At 43.2% G+C, this 15,219-nt stretch overlaps 2 protein-coding genes across 4 annotated transcripts in view; both read right to left on the minus strand.

Moving 5' to 3' along the window:
- LOC118079499 (C-type lectin domain family 4 member M-like) lies at positions 1–13,918 on the minus strand. Its single transcript, XM_060279115.1, has 7 exons — positions 13,897–13,918; positions 10,497–10,616; positions 8,785–8,937; positions 6,535–6,621; positions 4,000–4,151; positions 2,289–2,395; positions 1–598 (listed from the first exon to the last, which is right to left on the minus strand). The coding sequence occupies exons 1-7, from the start codon at positions 13,916–13,918 to the stop codon at positions 439–441; spliced, it is 801 nt and encodes a 266-aa protein (XP_060135098.1). The 3' UTR covers positions 1–438.
- The window catches only part of LOC132592612 (CD209 antigen-like), a 23,233-nt gene continuing 19,838 nt past the window's right edge, over positions 11,825–15,219 (minus strand). The window contains exons 7-9 of one of the 3 annotated variants that reach the window (XR_009558106.1): positions 13,897–13,957; positions 13,732–13,795; positions 11,825–12,034 (exon numbers count right to left, since the gene is read on the minus strand). Coding sequence is in view for 1 of the 3 variants with exons in the window: in XM_060278319.1 (XP_060134302.1) it covers positions 13,942–13,957 (16 nt within the window). In the remaining 2 variants the exon portion in view is untranslated. Of the gene's footprint in view, positions 12,035–13,493; positions 13,958–15,219 lie in introns of those variants that run through there. The other 2 variants (XR_009558105.1, XM_060278319.1) reach the window with 2 other exon arrangements.

A 15,219-nucleotide genomic window follows, 5' to 3' on the forward strand; every position in this document is an offset into this window, starting at 1 on the left:
GGTTAGTTTGCAGAGGCTAAACCCAGGAATTTCCATGTTTGGCACAGTTCAGGAAACCTGCTGTGGCCTGTATTTTCCCCTCAATGTCCCCAATATTACCTGAATTCCACCATTTTATTAATTTCTAACATTCACTAACTCTAGACCTGTAACATTATGCTAAATTAATTTATTGGAAGTACAGAAGCCAGTTAGGACTGAATTCTTCCATGCTTTATTTTCTTGGAGGTCCAAGTCTTTGAGGTTGCAAAATATGATCTCTTCTTCTAGACCTGAGGAAGGAATACTGACAAGGTGCTTTCGATTGTTGACAGCAGAGGGTTGAGCTCTCCCATGCCCTGATTCCATAACACGGACAGCTGACTTTTAAAAGCAGGGATCGATCCACTGTCTTTGTTTTTAGCATAGAGCTCATGCAATCCAGTTTCATCAAGGATTTCATGTGTACCACCTTTTATCAGGCATCTTCTTACATATCCATCGTCTTTGTTTATCACAGCGAATGTTTTCCCAGCATTTTTTGGGGGTAGAGCAATGTGCTTTTAGGATGGCACAGGGTTTGTTATCTAAATCATGCGGCATACCTGCCTTCCAGTAACTGAAAACAAAAGGTAACACCAGAAATAAGTGAATCAAAAGTAATGAATCCACATTGGATATTTACTTTATTTAGGAATGTTAAGGAAATATTCAGCTCAGTTCTCTCACACTCCTGTTTTCTGTCTCAGGGTTGCCACCTATTCATAACTGCAATGCATAGATTTATTTTTATTTATTTTTAAAAAAGATTCTGTCCATCAGCAGAAAATATATTATGGGGGGAGTTTCTTTTTGCCACTGTGAGCTGTCTCACAGTATACATTCCATGGTACGTTATCTGATGCCTTTTTCACACTATATGTGTTTTATTTCTCACAGTTATATTGCAATTAGTGCAGAAGGTTATCCCCCTACTAAAGAGCAGGTAATAAATGTAGAATAAAACAAAGCACCACTATTTGATAAATGAGAATTGGGTGGCAGATTGGGGGAGGGGCACTCATTTTGTTAAGCCCCATGGAAATTTAACTCTAGAGATGAGTAGGGTGTCTCATTAAAGGAAAGCCACAGAACCACAACAAAACCCAATCGATTTTTTCTTTTTTTAAAAAAATGATGATAACTATATATATATATATATATATATATAGAGAGAGAGAGAGAGAGAGAGAGAGAGAGAGAGAGAGAGAGAGTTATCAATGATTTTTTTACAAAAGAAAAAAATCGATTGGGTTTTATTGTGGTTCTGTATATATATAGGGGGGGGAGGAATAGTTGGAGCAGAAAAATTAAACAAGGCCTGAAAAGCAGATGGGAAGGCAGGTTGAAAAAACTGCTGCTTAAAATACTACTCTAGCAATGAAGCTCAGCAGCAGAGCGTCCCCAGTGCTGCTTTTGTGAGCGGTGCTGGGCTTGCAGAAAGGGCGCTGTGAACTGTTGCATCCTTCTCATGGTGCCCTCCAATTGGAGGGTGGCTGAGAAGGATGCAACAGGCCTGCGCCCTGGTCTCTGTGAGCCCAGCACTATGGACTTACTCACACGGTCCAGGGTGCATGCTTGTTGCCTCCTTCTCAGTTGCCAACAGAACACCACAATGCCCTCCCTGCATTTTCCCTTCAAAAAAGCATCACTGAGCTTGGGGGGGCCAGGGTGCATCCTGTCGTGTCCTTCTCAACTGCCCTCCAGCTGGAGGGCACTGAGAAGGAAGCAACTGCTCATGATGAGGCAGGGTGCCATCATGTGCCCCCCAAGAAACTGTGTCTGGGGTGACAGTCCCCTCATCCTCCCCACACACTACGCCACTGACGAACCTCATTTGGTGGAGCCAGAAAAAATGAGAGCAGCAGCCAATGATAGGCAGAGCCAAATAATCCTGCTTTGTTCCTATTCTCCTTTCTGTTGAGCTCTATGATGGCAACATCGAGTCCAAGTCGGCAGAGGCTGACAGCCATTGCAACCCTCTGGACTGTTTGTAAATAAGGTGGTAATGACAGGTCCCCCATGGCTGGCTTGCTAAAGATGAGGCAACAAAACTATGAAGACTTTTTAAATACTCAAGATCACTGCATGCCAACTTTTGATTAAAATGAACTATAGATGGTTGTTTCCCTTCTACTAAACTCAAAAAGAAATATAAAACCACAGCCTGTGTGAATTCTAGATGCAGGTAAAGAACAAGTGCGCTCAGAGATGAATGCCTAACAAAGTTTCTACAATACAATAAGCAGAGAAATTTTGTTTACACTCACGTGGTTCCAACATCAATACCGTTATACCATTGCCATTTCCCATCCTTATAAGGGAGACCAATCCACGAGTCTTGATGTGCAGTATTGGTTTCTCTTTCTAGAAACTCCTGCAAAGAGCACAATCAGAAGGTCTTTCCTAAGAATGAGGAACCAAAATCCTCTTTCAAATCAATTCCAGATTACATATATTTCTTAGGAGGAAAACAGTCTCTTCCAGTAGTGAAACAAACGGGAAATGTGCATGGGCAGGAGAATGTTTCATCACAGAAACAAGCTCGGTCTCTTTTCCCACCGACATGTACTCATTTGAATGTCTGATGAAAGGAAAAATGGGGGGGGGGACTCAAAACAAATGGTATCACATAGCTGCCAAGTCTCCTGTTTTTCGCGGGAAACCCCTGGATTTTAATCCATTTCCCGCTGTTCTCCCGAATGGAAAAAACCCCGGAAATCCCCTGGATTTCCTACCTGCCAGAGGCTCCATTTTGGGTGCTGGCGCCGCCTGATTTCCGGTGCCCAGACATGGGTAGCACGGCACCGGAAGTTGTTTCTACGCATGTCCGGAAATCGGGCGGCGCCGGCACTGGAAGTTGCTTCTATGCATGTCCGGACAAGTGTAGAAGCGACTTCCGGTGCCGCGCCACTGCTGATCCCGCATTTTCAGCGGGAGACTTGGCAACTATGGGTATCAATTACTTACATCTGTCAGTTAATGAAACCATCAGAGGTGAATTAATTCAGGATGGGCACCTATGCACTTATTGACATTCATCTCTCTCTCTCTCTCTCTCTCTCTCTCTCTCTCTCTCTCTCTTTCATTTCTCATACCAGGAGGTGTAAGGAAATTGACAGTGTACTATGTCCAGTCTGCAACTCAAAACACATTCTAGCAAAGTGCCCAACAATCTGATATTTTTAGCTTGGTTCATAAACTCTGCAGTAGGATTTTGATTATTTGGAGTATTGAAGGGAAGATTGTAGTGGAAAAACACAGGCTAAACTTCCCTTCCAAGCCAAGGCCTTACCTGGGATAGAGGTATTAACATGACTAAAGGTGTTGATGGCCCATCTAAGAGGAATCTTGGGCCTGGGCAGACAGAAGGTGGCCAAGGTAACTGGGTGTGATGGGAAAAGAAAGTCTTTAGCAAGGTGTGCTGGGAAGAAGAAAGAAGAGAAGACAGACTGGAATCCATCTTGGGTAGGCTGCCTGCAGTCTGGCTGGGAGATGCCTTTGACTCCAGGGCTGCGCCTGCACGGCTGTGGGGTACAAGCCCCTTTTGAAATGACTATGCTGTAGGATCTGGACTCCATGCAGACTGAAGGTGTAAATAGGCGAATAAACCATATTTCTTAAAGTTACAACAGTCTCTGCTGTGTCTCAGTTCTCTAAAGGTACACCAGAACCTGGGTGAGTGTTGGGAACCCCCTTGGATCTTTCCGCCACTTGGGAGAGAGCGGGGGTGGCACCCAACTTTTGTAACACTATTTTAAAAAATAAACAAGCCCCCCCCCCAAAAAAAATCTCCATAACTTTTTGATCATTGGAGCACAGTTTATATAATTTTGCCCCATGGTTTTTTTCTGTTTGTGGAGGAAAGGTGCAGGAAGTAGTTGAGATGCTACAGAAGTTTCATAAGCACCCAAAGGGCATAAAATAATCAAATTGTGAAGGAATAGTCTTGGTGTTCATGTATTCCAGTGTTCTGCTCACCTCCTCTTCAAGACTTCCGATAGTAATCAGCATGGATTTTTCATCCTCACAAGCTGTTATTGCTTTGTGCCATGGCTTCGTTCTATCTTCAAATAGGTATAAGACTTCCTTGTACAGCACCCATTGCTGATGAAGCTTTTTACTAATATCCTCTTTGAAACAAGCCGGGAATTTGCAGTGAAAAGAAAAGGGAGGGAAATAGGGAAATAAGAGAAGCCAAACTGAAGGTCTCTTTCTCTCTCTCTGTGTGTGTACAAACACACACACAGCGCACGTTACGCTAGGGCGTGTTGAATTTTTCATCTTTAAAAATCCTGATTTGAGGGGTGTTAAAAAGTTGTGGTATGATGAGGTAATTTGAAATATATTTTGTTTCCTTGTAAATCTTGAGGTCTTGCTTGGTAAATCTCTATGTGAAAAGTTCCTACTTTTTAACATTTTTAAAATTTTCCTGTCATTTATAAACATATAGGTTATTCCCCAATTTTGATGAAAACAGATGTTGATAAGTGCCTAAAATTGATTACAAGATACAGTGGTACCTTGCAAGATGAAATTAATTTGTTCTGCAAGTCGCTTTGTATAGCAAAAAACTCATCTTGCAAAGCATGGTTTAAAATTTTCCCAGTCTACCCGGTCTACCCATTTAGTTAATGCATTCCTATTTGTCTTGCGAAGCACGGTCATAGGAAACTTTGTCTTGCGAGTCGCCTCGCGCAACGCAAAACGCTTTCATCTTGAGAGTTTTTCGTTGCACGAGGCATTCGTCTTGTGGGGTACCACTGTATTGTAGTTCTCTTATATATGTATTGTAGTTATCTGTACTATTAATATTAATATTAATATTATACAACAGTATGTGATATCTTTTTTGCTTTCTACCACCAGTCCACCCACTGAGGTCGTTGGGGTTTCAAAGCCGAAATGCTCTGACAAGTAGATTTCTCATCTATCCGAGATACGGTAGACAGAATGGGGTGGCATGAGGACATCTAACCAGCCCTAGCAATTGTCTTCTGTGTTGCATTGGAGACTGGGGGCTGGGGTCTTGCTTGAATATGTTACAGAGCATCTCTGGTACCAGAACATTTGTGTGGTCATCAAAGGAGCTGGGATCCTCACCCACCAACATCATTTTATTATACTATACTATATTCTATATATATATACTATAGTCAGCAGAGAATTGTGTCCTTTTGTTGCTCACTCCCACCCTTTGCAAACAGAATTTTATTCCCATGAAGGAGAAAAGCATGTTTTCTTTGAAGAATAGCTATGATGATAAACACGATAAGGAAGTCTATGCAGAGGACTGGATAAACTACTCGGAGGTGTTAAAAATACACTGTAAAGTAGAGCTACCAAAGTTCAGTCGAGTGACGGTCTTTCCTTATTGGATAAATTGGGGGTGCAAAAACAGCATTCTGATGGTGTAGGATTAAGGCTGTTGGGCAGGCACCCAATCTTAAGATAAGGATTGCCACATTTTAAGAAAGACAAGATTTTAGTTCCTTCAATAGTAGCATGGATAATAAGCATTATGGTAACCCTTCTATCACAGTGATGGAAGGATGGAAATACTATATATTCTCCTGCTTCAGAACCATTAAATGAACAGAAGTCTTGACCTGCATGGAATATGGTTTCTCTAAGTCTGACACCATCTTTGTGAGGATCAAGAGCAGGCCTTTAGATTCTACAGGAATCAAATTTTAACAGTGTACACTTCTTTTGAAGAGCATGGTCCAGGGGGCTTCTGCCAGTGGCTCTCCTACTCAGATGTGGGCCCTCAGCAGATACATGATCATGTGACACCAGCCCTTGAAGTTGTTAATTTATTATTCCTTTTTTTTTTACTATAATAGGACATTATAAGATGCAGGCATCCCCAAACCTCGGCCCTCCAGATGTTTTGGACTACAATCCCCATCATGCCTGATCATTGGTCCTGTTAGCTAGGGATCATGGGAGTTGTAGGCAAAACATCTGGAGGGCCGCAATTTGGGGATGCCTAAGATAAAGTAATGATATGTTGTTACAGCTGGAAACAAAATTTCTTTATATTTTTGCTTGTATAAAATGATTAAAAACTTTAACTTCGCTTCAAAATGTGAGTTTTCGGCTTTTTTAAAAGTGTATTTCAAACAGATCTCAATTTACTAAGCTAAACATCAACCAATCATAAAAATAATTGCAGATTTGGATTCCTCATGTGCAATAACATATTTTTAGAACCCCTCATTGAGCAAATTAAAAAAAAAATTTTTTTGTCCTTAAATGACACGCCCATACGTTACACACTCCTATTATAATCCGTCATAATTTATTGAAACAACTTGATACCCAACCTTCTAAAACGTTTGTCCGAATAATGAAAACATTTAGGCCCGTTTCATGGAGAAGTATCTGTGAAGGGATTCCAACAGACTAGCACTGCCCTCTTGACCCAGCAGTTGAGCCACTATGCTGCTGAGGAATGGAAGGTGGAAGCAGATAAGCATGATTCTCCAGCCTCACCGTCTCAAAGAAACTTACCAATTTCATCTTCTATTTCAGTCACATTGATGATCAAGTCAACCAGTTTGTCTGCTAACTTCTGAGTTTCACGTAATATTTCAGCATCTAAAAGGTTTGAATAATTCAAGCCAGTGGGATCTCAAACATCCATCAATGTATATAAAAAGCCACTTTCCAAAAATCCAGTGAACGGTCACATTCTAGCATGAAAAGAAGAAGAAGCAGAACCCAAATATAGGACCCAGAAAGAACAGTCCTGATTTTCAGAGTCTGTCATCACCGAGGGGAAAGAGCAGGCTTAACCCAAATCATGTCCTCATGTGAATAAAATAAAAGCCAAAGGTTGTAGGTTCCATTTCTTATGGGACCTGCAGATCCATTCCCTAGTTTTTCTTGAGTTTCACAGCAAAATCAATCACAAGTGATTTCATACCAAAATGGACAAGCATATAAAGAGTATGTGGTACAGTTGAGTCTGATTCATCAGACCTAAACTAAGATAAGATAAGATAAGATAAGATATCTTTATTGTCATTGTCCCCTTGCGGGAACAACGAAATTACTCGGTTGCTACATCCACTCAGATAAAGCATTCCGCATAATCCAAAATTACAAAAACCTAAATAAAAACAGTAAATATAATACAAAATAACAAGTAAAATAAGATGACTTCAAAGTCCAGGCTTTCCATTCAAGGCCAAAATTGCTCTAGAGAAAAAACTGTTCCTGAGACGGCTCGTTCTTGCCTGCATAGTTCTATATCTCCGTCCCGATGGCAGGAGCTGAAAGAAATGGTGACCAGGGTGCGTTGGATCTCTTGAGATGTCTAGTGCTTTTCTATGGCACCTGGTGGTGTAGATTTGTTCTAAGGTGGAGAGTGAGCAGCCAATAATGCTCTCTGCTGTTTTAATAATTCTACACAGCCCTGCTCTGTCCTGGGAAGTACAGCTTCCGTACCACACACATAAGCCGTACGTGAGCACGCTCTGTATGGCACAGTGATAGAAGGCAAGCAGCAGCTTTTGTGGAAGATGGCTTTTCCTTAAAATTCTCAAAAAATACAGTCTCTGCTGCGCCTTCTTCACAAGCCCCCTTGTGTTAACACTCCAGGACAGATCCTCCTGTAACTCAATGCCTAGAAATCTAAACGTTACCCTCTCCACACAACTACATCTTTTCAGCATACGAAAGGTTCTCTGTTCTGGCTGAATACTATGAATGAAGGGATAGCATGTCCAGGAAGCAAGTAGTAGATGATAAAAGGGTGTTTAATTTTTCTTCCACCTACTAGTGTTCCACTGCAGCCCAGCCACTTCCCAGCATTTCCCCCCTTCCCTGCTGAGCTGAGAGACTGTTAATAAGTTTTTATGGGAGAACCAGCCTCATATAACCAACATGCTGGAGTATAATTAATGCATGAAGGGGTTAACACCATAGAATAAGGTGTCCTGCCAGGCTTAGCTAGGTCACTTTCCCTCACCTTGGGATGAAGCTAATCAAGGCCTTTGTTCACTTTCAGTCTACTTTCAGAAGCTCAGTGTTTGACGAGGTTTTGAGCCGGCTGCTGCAGCTCAGACCGCATGGCTCTTACAAGTCATTCTTGTGTTCTTATACCAATAATTTAGGAACTTCCACTACTGTAACTTAAGCCAAGTTTACTGCCTGTGTTTTCTGCCTGATGTATGGGAAAGCAGATGAACCCAGAGGCGAGGCACCTGCTCCGGTACCCAGAGCAGCACTCGTCCCAGGGGGCATGGCACATGTCCCAGGGAGCATGGTGTGCATCCCAGGGGGCATGGTGCGCTGCCTGCGGAGGTGTGGCATGCATCCCAGGGGCGCGGCACGTGTCCCGGGGGTGCGTGTCGTGTCATGTCATGTCATGGGAGGGGGTGCTGCCGATCGGGGGTTGGCATTTTGTCACCCCCTCTTTGGAATGGCATCCGGGGCGGACTGCCCCCCTGCCCCCGGAATGCCCCTGCATGAACCTGACCTTTGGGGAGTTTATAAGTAATTCAATTTTTAACTTTCCAAATGTTGGGTCTTTTTCTATGCTAGGAGAACACATGAAGTTTGGAAGGGCATATTTTAAAAGCCCCAGAGCCTATATTTCCATGCTTTACTCTGCTGCATATTTTGTGGTTTTAAATCTCTGCTGGGGTTCTCTCACCAAAATATAGTTGCCTCAAACCTGGGCAAAAAGGGAATTCTCTTTTTTAAACCTATTTTTCCTTGTCACAAACAGTTATCCTGTGGGGTGATATCCCTGGGTTGCGCAGGGCGGAAGCGTGGTCCTGAATGCACAGACTGAGACCCATTGCTTACCATTCTTGCCTTTGAGAGATGGTTCCTTTTTTATCATAAAATCCTTAATCTTCTTAAATGCTTTTACTACAGCACGTGATGTTCCTGATCTCTGAATATCTAGAAAGGATTTAAGAATAAAAGAAATTGTATTCTAACACACTTGTCTGGGCATGGCTGAACCCCTACTCTGGAATTTCCGAGACTGGTTTTGAATCAAGGCTCCCCAGGCCTTAGCTATGGAACTTGCTTTCCTTGTAGGGAAGTCATATTTTCTAGCATGAAATCTATGCGTTTGTATACTGCATGAACTGCTTCCCCAAACCCTGCCTACAAAATTCATTGTGTCCTACCTAGAATGTGGTTCTACAAGCATCATGGGCACATTGGGTAATGACATAATAACTGACTAGGAATGTGATGTACCTGCATTTTCTAGGAGACACTGCCAGCACAGGAAAAGCCACTTTATCCCCTCCATATACAGCGGTGTGTGTGTGTGTGTAACTGGATCTGACCAGTGGACTAGATTCTTATTTCCCTCACCCACTGTGGGCCAATTTTGACAGAGAGAGAAGCCCCCCTCCAGTGTGTGTGTGTGTGTGTGTGTGTGTGTGTGTGTGTGTGTGTATGCATGCAGAGTCTGGCCCGCCACAAGGTCTGAGGGGCGGTGAACCGGGCCCCTCCTAAAAAAGTTTGCTGACCCCTGTTCTAAAGGCTGTATCTTCAAAGAGGCTCAGCTGATTTGCTCTGTCAGTGAGCCTTGCTTGTCAAGGAACAAATCACAGCACACTTTAAGCTCTCAGCATTGCTAGGTAGCATGGGCATACCCAGCGAGGGGTGGGGGGGCAGTTGCCCCCCCTAGAAGCAAAACAAAAAGCAAAACAAAAAACCCTGTATTTTACGGACCATAACCCACACTTTTCCCCTCCGAAAACTGAAGGGGAAAAGTCGCTGCGGGTTATGGAAATTGGGCTGTTTTCGCCCCCTCTGCGGCTGCAGCCAGCGATAGGAACATGAGAGGTGAGAGGGGGGAGGAGCAGCCTGAGCTGGGGGGGGGGGCGATGGGAGCTCCATCCTTCCTTACCCCCCTTCCTTCCTTCCTTCCTTCCTTCCTTCCTTCCTTCCTCTCTCTCTCTCTCTCTCACACACACACACACACCCCTTCTTTCCTTCCTTCCTTCTCTCTCTTCCCTCCCTCTCTGCTTCCTTCCCTCTCTTGCCTCCTCCTAGTTTTGATCCTGGGTACGCCCCTGCTAGGTAGCCATATCTTTACCTGCCCAATTGACAGTGGTACCTCGGGTTACAAACACTTTGGTTTACAAACCCTTCAGGTTACAGACTCCACTAACCCGGAAGTAGTACCTCAGGTTAAGAACTTTGCTTCAGGATGAGAACGGAAATTGTGCAGCGGCGGCACGGCGGCAGCGGGAGGCCCCATTAGCTAAAGTGGTGCGTCAGGTTAAGAACAGTTTCAGGTTAAGAACGGACCTCCAGAATGAAGTTCTTGAACCGAGGTAGGCTGCTTTCCCACAATGAGCTGTGCCCACAGCAGGTACCAGGGAGGTCAGTGTTGTTTTGGGGAAATGGCTTAGCTGAGGCGCACTCTGTTTGAAAGTCTACACCACACTGAAGGGAAACCAGCCCAGAGGATATAATGGCTTTTCTTTGCTACTTACACAAAATAGTTGTCCCGAGTGCGGCAAAAAATAGGATCAGGCTCAGCGTTACTGCAATAAATATACCAATGGAAGATGGAAAGAAGTCTCGTATATTATGAAAAAAAGCAGCTAGCTTTCCTTGAAGGACAAAAAGAAAGAAAACTCTGCATTAACCACCTTGGGGAGCTGCCACAGGCTGCAAAAGTGTGCTGGGCCCAGTAATTTATGATCAAAAGGTCATATATTCTTTAACAGTCCATGCTCTGGTGACTTCCCATGTGGACTACTGCAATGCACTCTACTTGAGGCTGCCCTTGAAGATGGTCTGGGAATTGCTGAAAGTGCTGCACAAGTTCCCTGTGAGCTACTAGCTCAGATTCAAGGTATCAGTACTAGCATATAAAACCCGAAACACCCGGGGACCAAAGTACCTAAGAAGAGTGCCTTCCTCAATATCAACCACATTGAGCTCTACTAAGAAATAAATGTGGTAAAGGTAGCCAATGAGCCATTTACAGATTTTAGAGAAGCAAAGCTTATTACAATAATCCAATGGTCTTTCCCACAGCACCCCATTGAATGGCCCCGAAGGGAAGCCGGGCTCATCAAGCAGAGGTCCCAGAAGTCCCTCCTCCCACATTGAAGCCTGCCACTCCATTCTATGATGGGGCATATAGGCCTTACCCAGGCCGACCTGAGGAAGGTGGCAATAGGTAGAGTGAATGACCACTCCTGTTGAGTTCTCTTCTCACCCCTCATAAGGTCCTCGGGATGAGCAAGCCATGGACAGTTATCTGATTTTTTTCTCCCCTGTCAACTGCCAGGGCCAGTGAATGATGGGATCTTTCTTGTCTGCCATTGAGATTCCCTGTTTAAATGGTTGGATAGGCTGAATCTTGTGAAGCCTTTCCCACGAATGTTATAATAATAACAATAAATAATAATAATAATAATAATAATAATAATAATAATAATAATAATATATTATTTATACCCCACCCATCTGGCTGGGTTTCCTCAGCCACTCTGGGCGGCTTCCAACAGAAGAATAAAATAATCAATTAAAAGCCTCCCTAAACAGGGCTGCCTTCAGATGTCTAAAAATCTGTTAGCACAGTGTGGATCAGGAGAGAACACAGGCTGAAACTTGAGACTTCTCACAATCACTGTCATAGCCAGAAACTGATGATTGACTCAAACCCTCAACCTCTGTTGTTTGTTGAGCTAAGTGAACCTGTTGGGCTGACAAAGCATCGCAGGATTTTCTCCAGCCCTCCCCACCACGACTGGTCACAGATGCCTCCTGCTACTCTTCCATCTTCCCCTTCAAGTATGTTCCTCCTCTATGCTATGAACGATTTCTCTGTGTGCTGCATACATACCCTTTGCAGGGGCCTGTTTTCTTCTTCTTTTTAGTTTTGTTCTGGATGACACATTAGATCTGGATGACACATTGGATCTGGATGCCACGTTGGATCTGGAAGCTACATTGGATCTGGATGCCACGTTGGATCTGGAAGCTGCATTGGATCTGGAAGCCACACTGGTGCTTGAAGCTGCATTGTGGTGTTGGGTCACATAACATGTAATTTATTACAACATCAGCTAAAACTTGCAACAATGGCACAAAAAAGCCACTGTGTGCTAGCAGCTAAATCACCGTAGGGTAAATCCCTGAAAAACCTGTAGCTCAGGAGCGATGATCCTGAGTTTTCAGCTTAGCTGTAGCAGGGGGGCCTTTTGGGACACAGTAAATTGCAGCCAGAAACCTAGAATAAATCCTATACTTGGAGAGAGGTTAAAAAAACCCCAAACAACATAGCATAGCTCCACAGATTACAGACCTAATTAGTGGAAAAAGCAGCTCATGATGGAAAAAAAATGTAGGCTTCATTCTCTGCTCAACCTCAATGCAGGCTTCAATTTCAGCTTCAAAAGTGCTTCATATGAGCTAGGAGTTACTAATTTCAGCATTCATTTCAGTTTAAAGCAAGCTCAACTCAAACTAGTTCAGGCAATGAAAATCCCCTCAGGTCCAAATTATAACCCCACCATGTTTACGGCAATAAATGAGACTGGTCATTTATTGTAGTAACACAAGGAGTGGAATGAACAAATTGCGGGTCCCATATTTAGGAAGGTGACAAGACTGACTCAGCAAATTATAGACCAATTTTCCCATTGTTACCAGTGAGCAAACTGTATTCACGGTACCGTTTGTCAAGAAAGAAGCATTGAATTAAAGGAAGCAAATATATTGTCCCAGGAGTAAATAGAATTTCAAAAAGGAAATTCAGCAGTCGTCCTTCTGTAATTACTCAGTTGATTCCCCAGTATGTCACAGTAAAGAAATGCTCCTTGTATTCTGCATTTGTTTATTCGAAGATTGCTTTTGGTCTGGTTAGTAGGGTGAATTTGTGGGATGAATTGTCTCAAGCAAGTATTGATGTCAGATTACGGTATCGTACCCAAAAAGATTCGAGTAGAACATTCTGGAGAATAGGGCAGCATAGCATATACAGTTAAATTATTAAATTATAGCAGCATTAGAAAAGGACGACAATTGGAAACTAAATTTGTGGAAAGATGGAGTTTATTCATTATGTATAGAAATAAACTACTTATTCTTGGACTTAATCCATTCTGGAGGTCCGTTTGACTTCCGAAACCATTCAAAAATCAAGACGTGGCTTCTGTTTGGCTGCAGGAGCTTCCTGCACTCAAGCACAAACCATATCGGATGTTCGGTTTCCAATTTTTTTTTGCAAACCGGAACATCCAGGCTTGCGGCGTTTGGGAGTCGATTTGTTTGGCAACTAAACCATTCGAGAACCAAGGTATTCCTGTATTCTGGAAAGTGGTTTGTCTGTCTATTCCTTTTTTTTTAATGTCCTCTTGAGACATCAGCCGCCCAGAGTGGCTGGCTGGGGCAACTCAATCAGATGGACAGGGTACAAATAATTAAATTATCATCATAACTACCAAACTCAGCATGAGGGTCGCTGAGGTGGCGGAACATTTTGTTGACGTTTGGATACCAGGCACCATCTTGAAATATTGTTGTCACACTTGGCACAAGAGTTCCTAAGGTGGAGGCAGGGGCCTTCATCACCTTTTAGATACCAGGCACTATTTTGAATCAAGAGTGCAGGTTGAAACATAACTTTGCCCTGACCTCCTCACCCAATTTTCCGCATGACGGAAAGCTGTCTTTCTGAATTGCACTGAAGAGGAAATATCAGAAACAACTTACGTTCTGCAAATGTCAAGCCTCCCGCCATTTTAACTGCTCATTTGAATTGGCACCTTATGTCATCCTGTGTTCAGAACCATACAATGAAGTAGACAGTTAGCACAATTTTCAGCAAATAATTTAGTAGTCAAAAACAAATCAAAATAGCAGGCTGCAGAAACTTACCTTCCTTTGTTGACAGGACCATCTTATCTCATTCTGAGTGGTGTTTCATCCTGGAGTCCTTCTATATAACCATGAAAGGAAGTGGACAATTAAAATAATATCTCAAGACCTACCTATTTCAGTTATTAATTTATAAGATTTCTTATCTGTCCTTTACCCACATGGTTCCAGGGGAGGTTACAACAATAGAATATATAAAATTATAAATTGCAGATAAAACTATTCAAATATAAAACAAATAAAACCATTCAGACCAAAACAGAACAAAAGAGGTGGGTCTCACAAGACGCATCAATTGTCAAAGGGCAGATAATGAAGTGTGCCAGGAAAGGCTGGTCCAGCAACTGTCCTCTCATTCTGTCAATTCGATGGTCAACTGCAGATGTGAGTCAGATAGACCCAAAGAGGCTGAGCAAAATGACTCCACTGGAGCAGAGATGCTTGAGCAGCCAGAGGATAAAAGCACAGCGGGCAGCTGCAAGCAAGGAGGGATCAAGGGTGAAGAAGAAGTAAGAACTAAAGAGCTAGGCTATTGGCAAGTTTTGCCACAGTGGATTAGGATACAGTTATGGGAGGAAAGGAAAAGGCAGAAATTCTGGGGCTAGCTTGAGTCCAGGAAGGAAAGTGTTTGCAGAAGGACGAGAGAGGATGTTTCACACCAGATGATGCAGGGATTGATGGGGAAGCAAAATGGTTTAAATACACAGAAGGGCACCAGACTCAGCTGAGTGGAGAGCTCACCAGGAATCAATTTGCAGTTGGGATGGGTGGGTCAAAGCTATAGAACAGGCACCCCCAAACTTTGGCCCTCCAGATGTTTTGGACTACAATTCCCATCTTCCCCAACCACTGGTCCTGTTAGCTAGGGATCATGGGAGTTGTAGGCCAAAATATCTGGAGGGCCACAGTTTGGTGATGCCTGCTATAGAATGAAGATGTTAGATGTATGGAGAGGGAATTGACCAGAAATCCAAATGTGTCTTGGGTTTAAGAAGCTTGGTGACCTCTAACCTCAAAGGAAGCCAGAGAGTGGATAATAAAGGGAGGTGCTGGAATAACTTGCTTCCTCTTGCTGTAGACCTTATCAAGCATAAATCAATCTACCTCTACCTTTCTGAAGAAAGATAAGGAGTGGCAGCAGCCCAAGGAGGAGACTCACAAGCCTCACCACCTCCTCCACTTCTCCCTCTGTCTGCAGGTTGAACAATGTCGGCAGTGCTTCCCAATGCCTGATGGCAATTCATCTGTCTCCTTGCCCTGTAAAGCCAGGAACTTGGGCTGAAAAGCATTAGGCCAGATATAATTAAGCAGGCTCTTTCCTTG

The sequence above is a fragment of the Zootoca vivipara genome, chromosome 9, assembly GCF_963506605.1.
Source record: "Zootoca vivipara chromosome 9, rZooViv1.1, whole genome shotgun sequence".
In the NCBI taxonomy this organism is placed as follows: Eukaryota; Metazoa; Chordata; class Lepidosauria; order Squamata; family Lacertidae; genus Zootoca; species Zootoca vivipara.

What these genes read in the sequence shown, in the direction of transcription:
- LOC118079499 (XM_060279115.1), bottom strand. Translation starts at nt 13,918, where the DNA reads ATGGTCCTGTCAACAAAGGAAG. An exon ending in GGTCCTGTCAACAAAGGAAG is followed by an intron (nt 10,617 to 13,896) that starts GTAAGTTTCTGC and finishes TTGTCCTTCAAG; the next exon opens with GAAAGCTAGCTGCTTTTTTT. An exon ending in ACTCGGGACAACTATTTTGT is followed by an intron (nt 8,938 to 10,496) that starts GTAAGTAGCAAA and finishes AATCCTTTCTAG; the next exon opens with ATATTCAGAGATCAGGAACA.